The 18760-nt window shown below is 37.6% G+C and overlaps 1 protein-coding gene across 23 annotated transcripts in view; it reads left to right on the top strand.

Moving 5' to 3' along the window:
* The window catches only part of RBFOX1 (RNA binding fox-1 homolog 1), a 1284179-nt gene that overhangs the window by 883361 nt on the left and 382058 nt on the right, over nucleotides 1-18760 (top strand). For 20 of the 23 annotated variants that reach the window (XM_061473743.1, XM_061473744.1, XM_061473748.1 and 17 more), the window contains one exon: nucleotides 12226-12267. The exons of the other annotated variants lie outside the window; for them this stretch is intronic. In XM_061473743.1, coding sequence (XP_061329727.1) covers nucleotides 12226-12267 — 42 coding nt within the window. The remainder of the gene's footprint in view (nucleotides 1-12225; nucleotides 12268-18760) is intronic. 23 annotated transcript variants of the gene reach the window in all.

Here is an 18760-nt window from a genome sequence, read left to right as displayed (position 1 = left end):
AGCTCTAGGTACAGAACGATACCTTTTTGGTGTTGCTAGCTTTGCCACGTCAGATTTTTGCAGCCTCTGAACCTTTGTGGATTTTGACAGAAGCTCTTGCTGTATATTTTGTCTTCACTTTTGTCCGTACAGCTTGGTGTTAGGAAAGAGCATGCTGTTGCCCTTCAGTGTTCTGTACTTGCTAGTTGTTTCTAGGCTTTCAGGATTATTCCGTAGTCTTCCTAAACTTTAGGAATTCAGGGGCCTTCATGCCATGCAGAGCAAAGGCTGTAGTTTAACTAGACTTGCTTAGTTCCTGCAAGATTTACTTCTTTCTGTAACAATGGGCATTAGATATCGGGAATGCCATGGTTGAGACTTACTTGTCTGTGCTCAACATCACAGTTTAATTGAGTCCAGGTAAAAATTCTTAAGCTAAAGTATCTTTTTGCAATGAAAATAATTTATTATTGTTAATGGCAGGTGGCTGTTCAAGGCACACTAGGAATTTTTATCTGAGTAGTGAGAGACAACTCTGTCTCAGAATATGCATAACAGAGATGTAAGAGGCCTGAATTCAAGTCTGTAGACACAATTAGAAATCAAAACAATTGCTATTATACTGAAAAACTAGACAAGTAATTGCATACAGAGAAGTATTCCCTACCGTTTTAATTGCTGCTTCTTCTGTCTCAGTAAGTGAGGTAATTGATGTTTTACTCTCAAAATTGATCTCATTGTTTCTGGTAGTTAGCAGACTAGAATGGCTTTTACATTGTAACACTAAAAATTGTTTCATCTCATAAACTAATCCCAGGCTTGAAACCTGAAGACTCTCTAGCTTTAGAATAATGAGTTTGGCTCTTGAGTCCACTGGACTCTAGATGGTGATTAATACGGTTTAACCACAAAGAACAGCGCAACTCTGTTCCTGCTCTGTTCAGTTCTCACCATCTCATTTCCCCACAAGGGCTGCCTACATCGGAGCTTTGAGGAACTCCAAATTATTTCTGTGATACTTTTAGTCTTGTGTAAGTGAAAGTAGTTGTTTGGTATCACAGCAGACTGGCTACAAAGGCTAAAAGCAGTGGAGAATCATTACAAACATTGGAAACAGTGAATGAAAAAAGTGGGTTAAATGCCAACTTGCTTGAGGCTGCGACCGTACTGTATTGAATATGCAAGCTGTGCCACCACCCTGTGAGCCGTCAGTTGCATGTGAATATGCCTTTTGAATTGTGCATGCTAATTAATAATGTATATATATTGTGTTGAAATTATTAATATAGTTATTTGATTTATGCTGCACTGCAATGAAAAACATAGATACATTGTAGTTAGGGGAAATACTTTGCTGTCTCTGCTTCTCTGTCTCCCTTGTATATAGAGCTATAGATAGAATACTTGCAGATAGAAATCTTTGTCCTTGATAACTTTCAATCTGGGTTAGGTATGGGAGAAAATGCAGTATGGTAGCTATATGAAGAAGAAAAGAGGTTATATTTATTGTAGAAAGAGGTGATATTTAGATCTTTCATGTGTTACATAGTAAAGGATTTCTGTCTGTCTTCTGGACAGACAGGCTTTCAGGTTATAGTTTACTTCACCTCGGGATAGCTCATCACAAAGTTTTTTAGAGATGTTCAGAGCAGTGCTTCCATACATAAGGATCATATGCAATGTGTCATTAAAATTATTTTCAAAGGTACAGATACAGCAGAATTTTGAAGCTACAGTTTCAAGCTTGTTATCGTGGGGGTCACTGAAGAGCACGACATTTAGTTTGCACGTGCATGCACATACACAAGTTTAAATGTTTCCTTCTACTTTTCTATTTTTAGGGCAGTAAGGCCATTGCTGTGGTCTCATTGAAAAGCGAAAGAAAATGTTTAACTTTGTCAGCCGTACCAGGTTTTTGGCAGTGATTGTTCATTTTCTCAACAGAAAGGCAGAGAGCGTTTTAAATGAGACTTACTTGTTCAAGGTAACCTTACCACTTCTGAGCGACAAGAATGTATTGCCCTAATGGATGCTTTTATATGACAATCCTGAAATGTGTGACTTTGTTAAGTACCAAGTTTTCTTTAGGAAAGCTTTAGAAATTCTTGGGAGAAATGTTTCATTGCAGCAAGCTGTAGCACTGCCACTAAAAATATATTGCTAATTAAAGTTTATTGACAGTCTTTGTAATGTGTTCTTAGAACAAGTAAAAGCGCTGAGTGGTTATTGAATGTGAGGCACTGCATCTTCTATAGTTAGTTAAGCTGTTTAGGAGAGGAGATTAAGGTACTGTGCCCTTCCTTTCCCTATGTAGTTACTGGATTTGAGTATTGTGCAGAGCAAAACATTTTCAGGGTACCAGTGCTGCGAAGACTCAGGCTTTGGCTTTGTCCCTCACTTTTTCACTTGCTAGCCATGGACAAATTAGGGCACAAGTTAAATACTTCCAAGGCCGTAAGGGTACATCTCTCCAGGAAGGAAAAGAATTTTAACTATTCAGAAAACAGTTCCTACAAGGGACAGTTCCTAGGTTGAGCAGGGGTATTCAGAGTTACTTTAGCTGTGTGTGAATGTAAATACAGAATTTGCAAATCATGCTCCTACTGGGGGACACTTAGCACCAGTAACAGACTTGCACACATTACTGGTTCAGAACTATAGCATCGGTGTTTCTATTTTATCAAGCTGCATAGTCTGTGCTGGTGGGAGGAGAAGCTCTGAGGCACTGCTCTCCTCCACTGCCAGGTGGGATTCCTGGTCTTGTATGTGAAAGTTGAGCACAACAGACACTGCAGCATCAAGATTCCTGTGAAGCACTGTGATTGCTCTGCTATGGAACACCCTGCACTGCCCCAGCAAAGAGGAAGAGCCGTGGCAGAGGGTCACTGATGCGGGGTGATGGGTGCAGACATTCCCAGCTGCCATTCCCAGAGAAGCCAGCGAACACTGATCAGGTCACAGAGCAGGTCTCTGAGGAAGATGTTTAGGACCCCTGAAAAATTCGTAGTGGGGAGCAGTGTGCAGACATATGTACTGCCCCATCGAGAAGAAACCTAGCAACCACAATTTTATCCACTTTCTCCTGTTAGTGGCACCATCCAAGGCCAAATGTGGCCAATGCTGTTCTATTTGTATTTGCTGATTTATTTTGTTTTCAATACTACTGTGTTTGGCACTGCAATTATCTCTTTCTTTGAATTAAAATATTGGTTGATTGATTGATGGCTTGACTCATTGGATTTGGGAAGGGCTTTAACCACATAATCAACTGTTAATTGATAATTCATTTCAATAACACAGGCAATAGCAGAAAACATTACTGATTTTGCTTACATTACTGTTCAGAATCATAGAACGGTGTGGGTTGGAAGGGACCTTTAAAAGGCATCTGGTCCGGTTTGAAATCTGTGATTTCTTACTGACATCATGACAATATGAAAACTGTTACAAGTGATGACATCATGATCTTCAGGTGGAAGCAGGAGAAGCGTTAGCAGGGTCTTGTCACATTTCTGGAGTTCCCTGAACTGTGGTGAGTCTGTGAGCATTTTAATAAGTGCAAGGATCTGGGGTTGTTATTCAGATGGTTTTCAGAGGACTTGAACCCTTCCTTACGTCTCTAAACATAAAATGACTCATTTCAGTAGAGTTCCTCTGCAGTTCTGTTGCAGTAAGTAAGAGTAAAGTACTGCCTTTGTTGTGTAAGTTTTACAGTACAAATCAGAAACAGAAAGGGATTTTTACATGTTGTACCAGTATCAAGAGCTTTGAAAAGTGAGTCTTTCATGGCTCTAAGAGCTAAATGTTGCACTTGCTTGTACAACCTAATTTTTCACTGAATAACTTTACCTAAGTTGTAAAAAAATATTTTAAGAAGTTTAAATAGTTTAAGAACTGTGGCATGTTTGGTCTTACAGCTCATGAAATATCTGCCTGCAGTTTCTTCTGTCTCAAGCATCTTGCACTCGCAGAAATGGTCCGATATGGTGACAAGGGTTGGGCAGCTCAGCATGGGTTTAAGCTCAAGCACCACTGCAAGAACAGCTCTCGCTGTGGCTGTACACGTTTTTGGTGACTGATTTGCTCATTCAGAACTAAAGAAAATACACTTCTGTCTTGGGCTATATTTGTTGAGCATCACACACAGGGTGGTGTGAAGTTCTCTCTCTAAACTTCCTGAAGGCATAATGCCTCCATGCATCTGCTATGTCTTAGGAAAAGTGTATCCCCCAAGGGGCCCACAGTGCAGTAAATTGGTGCAGTTAAAGGCAACCTTTGCTTCACTGAAAAGATTTATTACAAAAAAAAAAGCGTGACAAAGGATACAATGTTTGTGTTTAGATTTGTGATTTCTGTGTGTGCAAGCACAGAAATTGTCATTTCATTCCCTGTGCAGTGGGGTGATTTAAGACATTAATAACATTTAGATGCATACTTCCTATTGAAAATGTGTGCAGATTCTATTCATTGATTTGCATCTTGCATATATGTCCTGCAATTCTCTCCCAAGAGCTGAAGATAAGTAGCACATACATGTTGCATAAACAGGGATGTTATCCACCAAAACGTCAAGGTTTAGGTAGAGTGATACATGGGAGCAGACTATAGTTTTTAAGGAATTTACTTCATGGTGTTCACCTTTTTTTTTCAGTCAGAATTTATTGACAAGAATATCTGTATAAAGTACTTATAATTGTATAGATATGGGTTATTTCTTAGTAACAAGGTTTACACTTTGCATACAAATCCTGCTTATACCAGAAGTTCTCACTTGGTTAAGAAACAACACCCAAACCAAACAAATAGTAGTAGCTTGACCAACCAACCAAGTTAACTACCATAGCATTTTAGGATACTGTTAATTAACTCCCGGTTAAATGCAGTTGTGGAATTTAAATTGTTGTTAAAAATTCTAAGTTTTTTTTTATTTTATCTGCAGATGAATACAATCAGTTGTCCAGGTAAATTTACTGATGATTAATTTATTATTTTAATGCTGCAGAATGATATTTTTGGTTTGGATCATTTCATGCTAATTGAATTATTTTATATATGTAAAAAAAATGTGTATATACACATGGGGATTTTTTCTTTTATAACACTCTAAAGAGTAATTTTTAATTGGGAAGAGTAACTCTTGAGGAAAGGAAAGATTCAAAGTTTGGATCTGTCCGTTCATTGGCTTCTTGCTGACCTGGCGATATCCTCTTTCTCAGAACAGTTCCTTCTCTGATGGCCTCTTCAGCCAGTAATGTGGACCTGCCAGATAAAAGCTGTGGTTTGGGTTTTTTTGTAATTTGTCAAGCATCAGTGACTGAATGAACTTGACTTATTTTTATCAGCACGCAAGCAAAGGAAGTAGCCTTCCACAGGTTTACAGATAACACACAGGCGATGTCTATAGTAGCAATTTGTAACATAACTAGCTTGGGTAATTGTCTGAAAATCCATGCCTGTCTCCAGTGATATCCTCATTGTCAGTCTTGTATTCACCCCTCCTCCTTGAAGTGTCTTGCAGAGTTATCTGCAGTTAGTATAACTGTCACCTTGAAAGAGTAGCGTTAATTCTGTGTTCAAAGTGTAAGAAACTGCTATGCAAAATAGAGGTTTTACTAAAACCTTAATTTTATTGTATGTTCTTGGTCTGTAGTTTTTAGTCTTCATCTCTGTTGATTATCTTTACTTCAGGAAATCTACTGTGCAGCATATTGGGTGTTTGCCTTCTATATGTATTGCAGACCCTTAGAATGCATTCTGAAAGCTGGTAGAAGTACGTGATACTCAAAAATTAATTAGTATATCTGATTTCTTCATTCTGTATTTGTGCCAGCTTCAGATTTTATCACTGAAATGGTATTCATGCCATTGTCTGCAATTTTTTTATTTTTTTTTTTTTTCTGGGTAGGTACTTCAAGGACAGAGACTTAAGATCCATTTTCCGAAAGTTAGAAGAATTTATAAGAGTAAATTCTTGTAATAGCAATATGCTTATGAAAGAAAAATTATTTATGCTGCAGTAAATAGTGTAATACATCTATTACGCCAGGGCTGGCCTGGTAGTGGTTGCATTCCAAGATAACATACTTTCAATTCTATACTGGTTGTTGCTTTAATATCACAGTATTTTTAATTACAATTTTCATAGTGTCCATTTATTCTTTTTAGTACAGTGTCTTTGCCTTCTGATTATTCCTTATAATACTTCTTTAGTTATGCAGGGAAATTAAATAAAATGCACTATAGCTAGTCTTTTATGTGTAAAAGGAGCTTATGTTTGAATACTCAATATAGAGAATTTCTCATGGGATTGTTCCATGCAGAGGTTAATACATGCAGAGCATGCATGCAGAATTTAATTTTGAGGCTTTACCACACAAGTGTTTTTCTAGAATGGTACTTGCAAAAAATACTTTCTTGGAGAACTTTTTCATAGTTATGAGTTATTGCAAGAGAGTTTCCAGTATAAATGCACCAGCACCTTAATTGTCAAGGGTTAGTCACATACTGTAGATGCAAAATAAACATAAGCCACTTCTTCCCTTCATGATACTTGTCATAAGGGCATACCAGAGACGCACAGTTCCTAAACTTTTTGTGAAAAATCAGGAAAATACTTACAGAACAGGATACAAGGCAAGAATGTGGGAAAAGCTGCAGTGCTGGCTGGTGTTCTGACACCCTGCAGGGGTGGCGTTTACTTATAGGGGTGTCAGAAAATGAAGAGCTTCCAGGCTGTGCTGCAGCACCATAGGTTTTCTTGAGTACACTCAGGGAACCACAGTCAAGTTCAGTGATGTAGTGATCTCTCCGACCTGCAGCACATGTTGGGCATACAGCTAAGGCTATTAAAAATAAATAAATAAACCACACAAAGCCAAAACCAGAAACACCCAACCCTCCCAAAACTGTGTGTGCCAGGTAGCAGTGTCAGTCAAGCAGTGTAGATGGTTTAGCTGAAGAAACATGTCTTAGTGTGAAATCAAGAAATTGATTAAAGGAGCCATTTTACTTAAAGCAGTAATTGCCCACAGACTGTTTTATTATATCACTTTTTTTACACTGTTTCTATTTTTTTTGATATTTTCTACTTTTTTTGTCTCAACAGAATTGTTCTCTTTGGAATATTTTGCTAATTTGAGGGTAAAAAGAAAAGGAAAGAGAAAAATGCCTATGAAACATAGGTTATTTTTTATGGAAGATGAGATGGTGTCCATTTGCATTTGCAGCTTTACCAGGATTGTAGCAGTAGGCACTTTTTCTTTTGTTCTTTTTTTTTTTTTGATAGAAATGCTTAATCAGAGATCAGTGGGCCATAATAATTACCTGTTTCTTCCAGTAGAAATAAACCCACTTGTATGTGAAACTTGAAACCTTAACTCTGCTTAGCATTACGGACTGAATTGTAGACAGTTCTTCACCCAAATATATTTATGACAGCAGTGCTAGTCGATACACAATACCAAGCCAAGGGCATTTGAAAATAAATCAGTCCCCCTAGCTACTGCTATAGCACAGTAAATGATGGTTGTAATAAAACCCTATGAAATTAAAATTCTGGGCATCCAAACACACATACCTAGCCAGGAGAAACCTGAAGCTCTCTCTTCTGGAAGTATTTGCATAGATACATACACTTGCTACCCCTTCACAAAGGTAAGAGTGTACACAACTAGTCTATAGGTTTTCAGCACTGTCTCATCTCATGAGACTCTCTTCAACATTTTGGGCTTCCAGGAGTCATATGTAGAACAAAATGTAAGCAGCTCATAGAAGAGGGTGGTCCCAGTTATTCCTTGAGGAAGAAATATTCTTGATTTTATGTTTGAAAGCATCTTCATGATGCTGTAGGTCACTACCACATGCTTCCTCCTCTTCCTGTTCAAATCAGCCTGTATGTTTATGCAGTTACTGACATTTGTAATGCATCTTCTGTGTTTGAGCACCTCAGGCTGTAATTTGCAGCACTGAGCTCTTGGGATGGACAATATTTCATTTCTCTTTTGGGTTTTCACATGAAGTACATGAAGGCCATTTTAAATTAATACACAACATTGTGCATTTATGTATAAGCCTATACCCTCTCTGTATATTAAATAACTTGAAGCATCATTTCTTTTGAATTCTGTAGGACAATGAGATAATGAAAACCAATATGTAATAATACAACAGTAGTGACAGTTTCCATGTGAAATACACCAGCAGCAGTGTAAAGGGTATCTCCTTGTGTATCATGGCAAAGAAAACAACCAAGCATTTAATTTTTGAGAGAAAACTTTTACTATCAGATGAGTATCTAATGAGAGAAAACACCAAAAAATGGATTTTGTAAATAGTATGAAATGGTATAGACTGTCTCATAGTCACCTACTGAAATACAACTAGTGCAACTGTTATGGAGTCATCTGGTTTTATTTCAGCTATTAAATCTAAGTATGAACGAGGAGACTTCAATCAGATGACCAAGCGACTCCTGATTGTCAAGTTACGCTCTGGTAAAAACCCTGTGACTGAGGAGTGCCAGGTCTGGCCTCTGACTTGTGCTCTACAGCCTGTCTGTAGGTATTAACTGTAAACTCTCCCTTTCCAAATGAAAACAAGCATATTGTCACCCTTCAGGTAATCGTACTTGCATTGTCTTTTTTGAGGTGGAGAAACAAAGACAAAAATGCTGGAGGGCCTTTCGTAGAACCAGTGTTGGAGCAGGTGTCTTAAGCTGCCAAGAAAATCATGGATGAGTAATTCCCGTGTGAGTGCTTACTGGAAACAGGATGGCTTCATACAACACTTTTTCAGGACACAGTCTAAGTGTGTTTACCACAATGTTTGTTTCTGGTAAAATATCTAGAATATAAAAGACATTAGAAATTCACTGGTTGTTTTTCAGCCACTGGGGCTGTGCTTCATTTCAAATTACTTTCTCAATCCTGAAAGAATTTTGAATTTGTTAATGCAAAACAAATACTTGGGAATTTTGTACTGCAACAAAAATAGTTTTTCTTTCACATTTTCAGCACAGTCTTTCTGTAAATAACTCTGTCATCATCATATTGTTCTCTTTGCTACATCACCTAAATGCTTTATTTAAAATGATGCTTTAAAAACCTGACAGCAAAAAAACCTCCCCAGGTGGTTGGACTATTAGTATTCCTTATCAGCTTGAGTAACTGCTGTTCTCTCAGTCTGTCCGTTACATCTGTAGATGGCTTCTATTTTCGATTCGTGTTTCAGTTGCTTTAGGACTAGGGCTTGCATGTCCTTATGGAGTTGGATGGCTGATAAATATATTTAAAAGATCTTAAGTCTCCCACCTGCCACTGTTACTTGAACGAAAACATACTTCTGTTCTAGTCCTGTTCATGAACTCATCAGACAAGGATACCAGCAGTTTGCACAGTATTTCCAAAGGGTCTTTTTCTGTTCAAAATGATGGAGCCTTACAGCATGATTGTCTTGTAAGACTGTTGTCTTATAAAAAGACCTGTAGTCTTGAAAGTTCAGATTCTTTGAATTTTTTTCCTTGATGAAGTATTTTAAAGATAATCAATATTTGAGGCATTCTTCCACTAAAATCTAGCATGTGAGAGCTTGACATGATGGCATTCAACATATTGACCAGGTTCTTCATGCAGTCTTGAACTAAAAGAAATAAATAGTTCATTGAATCACTGAAGAGTGATTCAGTCCAGAGTTCAGTCCAGAGACATAACAAAGTAAACTCAGGATAGAGAAGTGATGTATTTAAAATTGCAGGATATGCACAAGGTTTGCTTCTGTGGTCTCAATCATTAATTAAATATATTATGGCTTTCAGTTTTTCTCATTTCTCTGTACAGGTTTGCATACTGTAAATGCATTATTTATGTTTTCCCTTAAGTGCTTAGTGTGCTGCCAGGATGTTTCTCTTTAGACTGGCACAGATAGTGGAAAAGACAAAAGGAGAAAGCACATTTGGCACTGGTTAGCTGCACAGAAAGCCACTTGTGCCCTAATGAGCCTTTAAGATGTACTTTAATAAACTTGAGCTGATAAATAGATAGAGGGACAGGCAGATGGCATCATGGTTTGAACTATGAAAAATATTTTTTCATTAAGGTGGGGTTTGTTTGTTTCAGTTTTTTTCTTTTTATTCTCATCCTAGTAACACGTTAGCACTACACCTTGCTGCTTTTGCTCTGGAAAGCTTTTAGTAGGGGTGATGGGGAGGTGTCTACATGGAAGTTCTGTCTGTGAGGAAAGACATCACTCAAATGGGTCTGGTTCTTATAGCTTAAACAGAAGGTTTGCAATCAGCCGTTTGCTGAACTTTGCACAAAGGAGATTGCCACCATTGGTGTTGTACTGGTCCTGCGTATTGGCCCTCCTGACTCCCGACGTTCCTTTTAGTAAACTGAACACCAGAGAATGGTGTTAGATTGAGTAAAAAATATATTTCAAAGTACAATTCTGCCATTCATATGAAAACTGTTTGTTTTAAAATAAATTCAAGGTTTTATTCTATTTGTTTTGTGGCAGTTGTGGTGTAGCAGTTTGCTGTTAGGACACAGTCACCCTCTATTAACTTGTGCATCTTGGTTCTTACTCACTCATTGCCTTTCTGTTGTATTTTCCTTCTGTTCATAAATAGTTATTTTTAAATTTAACATTTCTTGTTCTGGTCTCTCTCGTATTTGCCAATTTCATGTTTAAAATGACAGTAGAAGATAGCCTAATAGATGACTAATTAAAACACAGAATTAGTTATCTGCTTAAATAGTCAGTAACTTGCTCCACTCTACAAATGTGATGTACTTTTTTTGGTTAGTTTTTCCAAATTCTGCCTTTCTTCCATTCTGATATGGCCCACCACTACCTCCCATTTTTGAAACACAGTGTGCAAGTGATAGTCACTTTAGCTGTTACTCTTTAAGGGCAGATTGTAAATTGACCTATGCTGAACTCCTACACCTCTTGTTCCATTCCAAAGAACTTCAAGTGATACACCAGTAGAGCATCTGTTTCTGTTAGACTGGTATTTGCATACGGGGACTTTGTTGTAATACTTCTGCTATGTGTAGATAGAAGGTTTAGCTTGTAACTTATTTATTAGGACTGTGGAAAAATGGGCTGGCAGTTTTATTTTAAGTAACCTAACTTTGCCTGAGAAGTTCCCGTTTTCATTCCTAACAGTTAAAGTGTCTCATACAAGTGGGTCATGGTTTATATTTTAACTGTTTTGTAAGTGCAAAGTAGTGGAAAATGTACTCTGAATCTCTGAAAATACCCCTAGAAAACATTGCATCAGATTTCTTTTTCATGTTTTATGAACCGTTTGCCATGCACATTAATTACGGAAATGGCAGTGATTACATTTTCAACACTAATGACACTCACTAAAATGATTCTAAAAGTCCTCTCAAAGAATTTAACTTTAAAAACAAAACAAATATCAGCCAAGAAGTCTCACCACAGGCTGGACCCATCAACATCAGTGCCTTCTTGAGCACCTAGCAAAGCTTTTTTTCTGCTCAGGTGGTTCTGGTGGCAGGGTCAAGCTAGAAAGCAAGCTGGGAGCTGGGTGTCTCTGTGCTGCTGCTGGCTTACTTGAGCCCTTCCTGGAGGAACCCCATTCTGTTTGGTGGCGTGGTGACTACACAAATTGTGTTGCCATTGACCAATAGCTCATTTCTGCTGTCACTTGGTAGTGAGCTCTGGCTCAGCAACAAGCTCCCACAATCCAAGAGTTTCTCACACACCTGGCAGAACATCGACAGCCATATGGAAAAAATATCCATTGGAATCAAGTCATCTTCAGTGTTTATACCAGATGAGAACTGGAAGTTGTCAGAAAAATGTATTTTATAACTTCTTGAAGTTTCTGAATCTTTATTTCTAAGGTGTACTGTGAATATATTGTGGCATCTTAGTAGTGGGATGTTCAGAAATGTAACACAGACATGTGATAGAAAAAGTGGAAAGCTGCTTCCTGAACTGCCAATGAGATGTTTAAAATGTCAAAAAAGCTTTTGTACTTCAGATTTGTGGTGGGTTCTGGTGTTTATTTCCTTTCAACCTATGTACATTTAAAATAATAAGCAATATATTTTTGCAGTAATTATTCTATTTAGATCCACAACTCAGCATTGTGTTTAAACTTATGTCTGTGTTTCTGCTATTTATTTCTGTAAGCTATGTAGCCCTGGCAGCTTTGTGGTGGTAAGAAGGCTATGCTTTCAGAGTTACTTTGTTTTTTTCTTTTGTCTCCTGTAGAGTTCAAAACAACAGATGAGTTGTGAAAGAGAACAACTAAGGGTAAGTGCAATGATATGCAAAATGTTCTGTTTCTTTAAAACATAAGCAGGATCTAGTTTGTGCTGTTGACAGGTGGATTATTTTATTTAAGAGGAACATATTTAGCTCATTTGTTGCTTGTTGGTAAATACTGTACCTATCTCAATATAGAAGAGTTACGGTAGATACAGCTTTTTCTTCCATAATTTAGTGAGATTTGGCAGTAAATACTTCTTTTCAGGAGCACTCAGCATGCTCTTCTTATGCACAACATGAAGATTTAGTAGTGGTAAATGTCACTATGTTCCTCAGACTTTCTCCACTACCAGATTGCTTCAGATAGGAAGGTGCTATCCTTTGGATTTTTTTGTACTATGAGTGCTGTCCAAAAGGAGGAATGTAATGGAACTGGCAGAAAAGGTCCAAGTATTTAGGGTGTATGTTATGTACAATCTGTAAACAGGATGGAGCTCCTCGACCAGGTTGCTGACCTTTGTTTTCCCCTTTTCCTATGTTAAAGTGACAGTGTTTTCAACAGGTTTTAGTTGTTTCTCCCTTTAAATTCTACATATGCTACATATCTGCAGATGCTTTTTCACCACAGGTGTTTCCTTGTTCAACTGATTGATTCTAGTATTTGTTTTGGAAGGGCAAAAGAGTTTTTATTAATTAAAAAATAAAGAGAAGCCAAGTGTTACTCATACCACGTAATGGGTATTTTTTTGAAATCCCATATGCGAGTAGAGAGGGAGAGGCAGGCCTCAAGGAAGTGTAAGGTTTTATGCAAACAAAAGCGTTATTGGAAATAGAAAAAAACATCTTTTGCTTGCTGTTTACTAACCATCAGTAATGCCTGCATGACTTGCAAGTATAAAAAATATACTCTAGTCTTTAAGTTTCACAGTGTTACTGAAAATTCAGCAGTTCATTATATTAACTTCATCAACATATCTAGATACTTCAGCTGGTCTTCACCATATTTGCAGTGGGATTTTTGGTAAACAAGTTATGCAAGAATGATGCATCACATATTGTCCTTCATTCTTGCTGATGTGTGACTGCATTGCTATTGTACTGAAGCTTTGTTCTATCAGTAGTAATGTCTCAACAGAGCAGCTGTCAAAGTTAAAATATTGCAATAGTACCCAAAGGACAATCTTTTCAAGAGGCAGCATGACAACAAAAAAAGTTTTCATTTGCTTTTATTGTTTTTATTAAGTTTTCTCCTTTGAATGAATGAAAACATTGTTTTGAAATATAATGGAAGGAGACCCCCAGCTCTTTCTTCAAGTAAATATTTAATTTTTTGAAGTGATTTCTCTAAGTCGTGGGTAACATGAGATACAGTAAAACTTCCATGTGTCTTTCTATTCCTGTATTACATATTCAGATATAAACATGAGCTCAGTGGTTATGATGCCTTTGTGTCACATCAGAATGGGACTTTTCATGGCAACTTTGGAAAAAAACACATCTCTAAGCTACCAAGATTAGGTGCATCTCTTTCCACTGCTGCTGTGTGTTCCTGTTACATGAAATACAGTTATCAGTGTAAACTCCATTCTGAGGCTGGGACACAACGAAAGCAGTCACCACCCCAGAGTCAGACCTTGGCTGAGTTACAAAAACTACAGCCACGAAGAAGTCTCACGCAGACAGGTACAGTGAAAGCACCAATCACGTTGCCAGGCATGGGGGAGCTGTTCCTTTCCCCTGCCTGGTCTTCAAACACCGAGACCTTTACCAGTGCCCAGGATGTATTCTAGTTTACAACAGCCCATCTGCTGTGACAAAAGGTCCCACTGAAATTGTGATATACTCTGTGGAGATGTTTTGGTCACAGTTCAGTGCTGCCACCTTTGACTCTTCTCAGTCCTGCTGTGAACAGCCCCCTGCTGCTATGTTCTGCACCTTCAGCACTCTGAGAGCGGAACTTGACCATTCTGTCACTTTTAGGTTGGCTCACTAACTGAGCAGTGCTACTGAAAAATGTTTAATTGGCTGAATTGCATTTTTCAGGCCTGCAAGAATTTCTCTTGGGGTTTGTGACCTACCTTGAGTGCTTGGATATGAGGCAGTCTGTTCAGAGCAAAATACTGTCTCATCCCAACTGAAAGAATTGAAATGTAACAAGAGAACAGGATTGGAACAACAAAATGCCAACAACCATTTGTGTTTCTGAGCTGAGTTAAAGCTAGATTACCTGTAGATTATCTAATAGTATAACAGAAATGATGTGTTACAGAATCCTAGAATGGTTATCTCCCACTGTCCTTGCTCAGTGTAAGATGACAATCTGTCTGCCACTCTCCTTTTTTCATTCTCCAGTCATTCCTTAATGTACAAGTTCTGAAGAAGATCCGAAAGAAAAGTGCTTTAAGAAAGATTTGCTTAAAGCATAACAGTTCGCATAATTAGACATTGTGTGGCTATAGAAAGAAGTAACTAAATCTTACTATATCTACTCAGGCATTTCTCGCCTCTTCACTGGCCTTTAAATTCTAAATGCAAAGCAAAGACTCACCATTCTGAAATAAAGCGTGTAGAGTAATGAAACTCTTATCCATACTGGATATACAATTGTAATATAATGTGTATTGTAATACATTATATTACAATAAATGATTATTCTGACAATTAAGGAAGTCTGTATATTTTAACCATTTTCTGCTCAAACATCAAAAATGACAGTGACTGCAAGTTGGGAACTTGGCTTGCTAACCTGATAAAACTTCCAGCTAGACATTAGTATTTCTACCTGAATTACTTAAATGAGACTAATGAGAATTCATAGAGAAAGCTGTGGGAACAGCACAGCTGGTTGGGTTTTTTTTTTTCCCTCCATCTGGATATATAACACAAGCTGTCTTTGGTATATTTCCATCCAATGCAAAAACAAAAAATTGAAAGCATTAAAGCCATTTTTTTTTTTAAAGTTTCCTTTCTCTTGGAAAAATGATTTTCGTTGCCATGTGCTGCCTTGCACCTCCTTTTTTTTTTTTTTCCCCCTCTATATTTTTGTACTTCCTTTACACTTTCTAGTCTGGCTTCATTTAAATCAAGTTGTACTAAAAAAACTAGTGTGTTCCTAAAGGGGAGTTGACTCAGCATCACTCTCTTCAGGTCCATCCACCCATTCCTCTTTGTCAGTATTTCCTTTCAAGAAAATAATAATACTGTTTAGTCCTCCTCAGTCTGTTTTGTATTAAATCCCTATTTATGTATCTCTTGGACAGATACACCCTGTCCTCTTCTCTGATTCTTTCCTAGTGCCACTTGCTCGTTTATGAGTTGCTGTCTAGAGCTTAACAGAATTGTCATTCTGATGCATTATAAATGACCTGCAAAGACACAGAACTCACAGCTTGCTCAAAATCACTTAAAAACACTTTTCTCATATTTAGGTGTGAAAAACAGGCTTTGAAACATGAAAGATCCAGGTTATTTAAGGCTCTGAAGAATATCAAGATACCAGCCATAGGTAGAAATAAGCTGTAGTATGTGAAGCTGCAAACAGAAATGTAGTGACAGCCTCAGAAGTCTGCCTACTGCTTCCACTGAACCTTCCTTACTTCCTTTGACTTTAACCTGGGATTTCATTTTTTTTTAATCGTAGCCTAAGGACATTATATAAACTTACAGGCTAACTTAAACCCTATGGAGCCTTGCCCAACCTTCCTTTCAACTAAGAAATTATGGTTTTGCATTATCACCTCAACGTAATAGTTTAAAGTGAGCTTCAGTATCTGTATTTACATCTGTGAGTTTTGATATATAAGCTGATGCCTTTGGTCCTTCTGCAGCAATATTTGATGAGCTCTCTAAGGTGGGCATAGAGCAGCTTTAAATTTTAATTTTGGGAGGGTTTATAAATGTTCCTGTGAATACCAGTAAAATCTAATGGTAAATGGTGTGATTAACTTCCATGATCTGAAATTTTAAGTGACCTAGTTGTTGCTCTAATTAACAGCTTCTTTCACATGCACTTATCAAGATGCATTAAATGCAGCCACAGTTCCTTCTCTGCTGTGAATTATGGGAAGGGCAGAGCCTTACTATCATCTCGCATTTAATATCAACCTTTTTTTTTTAAATAGTATCCTAATTTTCAAGTAGACAAAAAGAAGTTTTGCATACAGTATCATTCTGTTTGTCCTGTCTTTTATATGGTCAATTAAATCAGCTGCAACATGTAGCCAAAAATGTATGAAAGTTATGCTAGGTAGAAGGAGCAAAAGCAAATGCATTAAGCAACCATAATCCTGCAGTGTTTAGTTTTCTTTGTGTCTTTGTTCTGTGCATTAATTCATCAGGTTGCACAGTGCTTAGCTATGTAGATAGGGTTTTTAGAAAATTTTTAAAGAAAACTTGTGAAGCTCATCACTGTAGTATTAGCTTTCTCCAGTTATCTAAGAATAATCCAGTGATAGTTTTTGTGTACAGTATTCCTCTGATGCACTGAGGAGGTAAATTAGGATTCAGTGGCAGATGCTTTTTTTTTTAAGCACTTTAAGCCAAGGGGGCAGAAAAGAAAAAAAAAAAAACAAAACCAACTGGAGAGAGGAAGAGAATCCAAGTGGAAGTGACTTGTGAAGTAGATGCTATTTTTGAGCATTTTCTGAAATAATTTTTGATTTTGATAGCATAGTGGCTGGCAAAAAAAATGTGCTTTTGATCTCAATCTCTTCCCTCACTGGACTAGTAAAGGAAAGGTATGTAACTTTGTTTCATGAGTCAGTTAGCAGAAAGCAAGATGCTAATTCATAGTGCTTCTGCAGAAGTTAGCAGCTAGTTCTGACAATTAAGAAAAGTTTCATTATTTTTCTTTTCCTTCTGGAAATCTCTTGGTACACATTTATGAGCAGCGTGTGTACATCTTGCTTGGAAGAGTAAACAGGAGCCACACAGGATTATACATGATCTCCTAAAGGGAAAAGCTAAGATATACTAGTAGAGTTGGATCAATCCAATGTGTGTTTACTACTCATCCTTTTCTTAGGAATCCATGTAGGTTATGCTGCAACTGACAAGCTAGACAAGTGGCATAAAATGGCACTTTTTCAGTTTCTATAGTTATTCTTGCAGTGAGTTGGGTATAGGGTGTGGTGAGCATACAGGTAGGTGAAGTTAGTAAGAAGGCATTGTATTTTTGGCTTCTCTGTATTACACACTTGGCATGAAATGAAATCAGAGTAATCATGGTCACCATGTTACAAACAACATTCCCAGTGGTTCCATAAAGAATAATTCACAGCGCAGTTTTTGGGGGTGAAAAAAAAAATTACTGGAACTGAGATCTAAAGAAGAATGACAGGATTATAAATAGTCCAACAAACTTTGGGAGGGGGGCTAACTGCAGGGTTGTGATTTCATGTAAATTTTCATCTAGCTTGAAATGAATGTGTGGAAAAAAAAAAAGGCAACTAAATGGATGCTGTAAAACTCAATTCTGGTCCTGCTGGCAGTTCTGATGTATTTTAGGAGCCTTCCTAAGTATAGCTGCTCTAAGATAACACTGGCCTCCAATTTGTTGTTTAATAACCATGGTGATTATTAAAAAATTATGACAATGTCTAGGTAATGAAAATTGTGATGGGTCGTGTTTCATAGAATCACAGAATAGTTTGGGTTGGAAGGGACCTTCAAAGGTTATCTAGTCCAGCCACCCTGCAATGAGCAGGGACATCTTCAACTAGGTGAGGTCATCTGAAGTGACATAGCTGCTTACCACAAGGATGCTGTTATCCTCTTAAAATGCTAACTGTTAATAATACGGTCCTTTGATCAAGAGAAGAAAGAATGCTTGCAGGCACTTCCCTTTGCTGAATAGTGATGGTGTCACTCACTTCAGGTTTCTTTTAAATTCTTTCAGGAAGAGTGAAGAAGCCTTTAGGTATTTTCCTTGTCTTTGCTGATGATGGAATACTGTTAGAAAATCTTCCATTCCTTTCCTGATGTTGTTTTGGCATCTCTCTCTTGGGAACAGTAGCCAGAAGATTTTCTGTTGCTCAAGCACTGCTTTCTTTTGCATTCAACTTTGATTTTTGCACAGTCAAGTATTTTCTCAGTATGGTGCTTCAAAATTGCTGAAACTGAAGAGTTACAGTAATATTTGGTACAGCTGAAGCAGTGTTTTCAGTAACAACCTGTCCATTTAGCATGACAGATTCCGTCTAGAGCTGCAATGCACTCTCTGGAATTTGGCAGCTACTCGATGTATATTTAAGTCATGTTTGTATACAGACAACTAAGGATAGGGATTTGGTTTGTGAGGCAGTCCACTAAATGTAATCAAGGTTCAGGAAGAGGCAAACTTCTGAAGGAAGTAGATTTAGATAGTATAAAGGCTACCGAACATGAAGGCTACTGAACTCATGCTCAACACGTGTTCACTATCCTGGTACTCTCTTCCTCCTGCTACACAAACGTTAGCAGTACACAGTGCTGCATCCTCACGGTATCTGGGAACAGCTTCTCCATTTAGAACAGCAACTTTTACACAGACCTTCTGCAA

Source organism: Pezoporus flaviventris, unplaced genomic scaffold, assembly GCF_033815535.1.
Source record: "Pezoporus flaviventris isolate CSIRO_AGI_PZ_B2104156 unplaced genomic scaffold, CSIRO_AGI_Pfla_v1 ptg000078l, whole genome shotgun sequence".
Taxonomy (NCBI): Eukaryota; Metazoa; Chordata; class Aves; order Psittaciformes; family Psittacidae; genus Pezoporus; species Pezoporus flaviventris.
The sequence above is the reverse complement of the archived record's forward strand: the minus strand, read 5'-3'. Positions and strand labels throughout refer to the sequence as shown.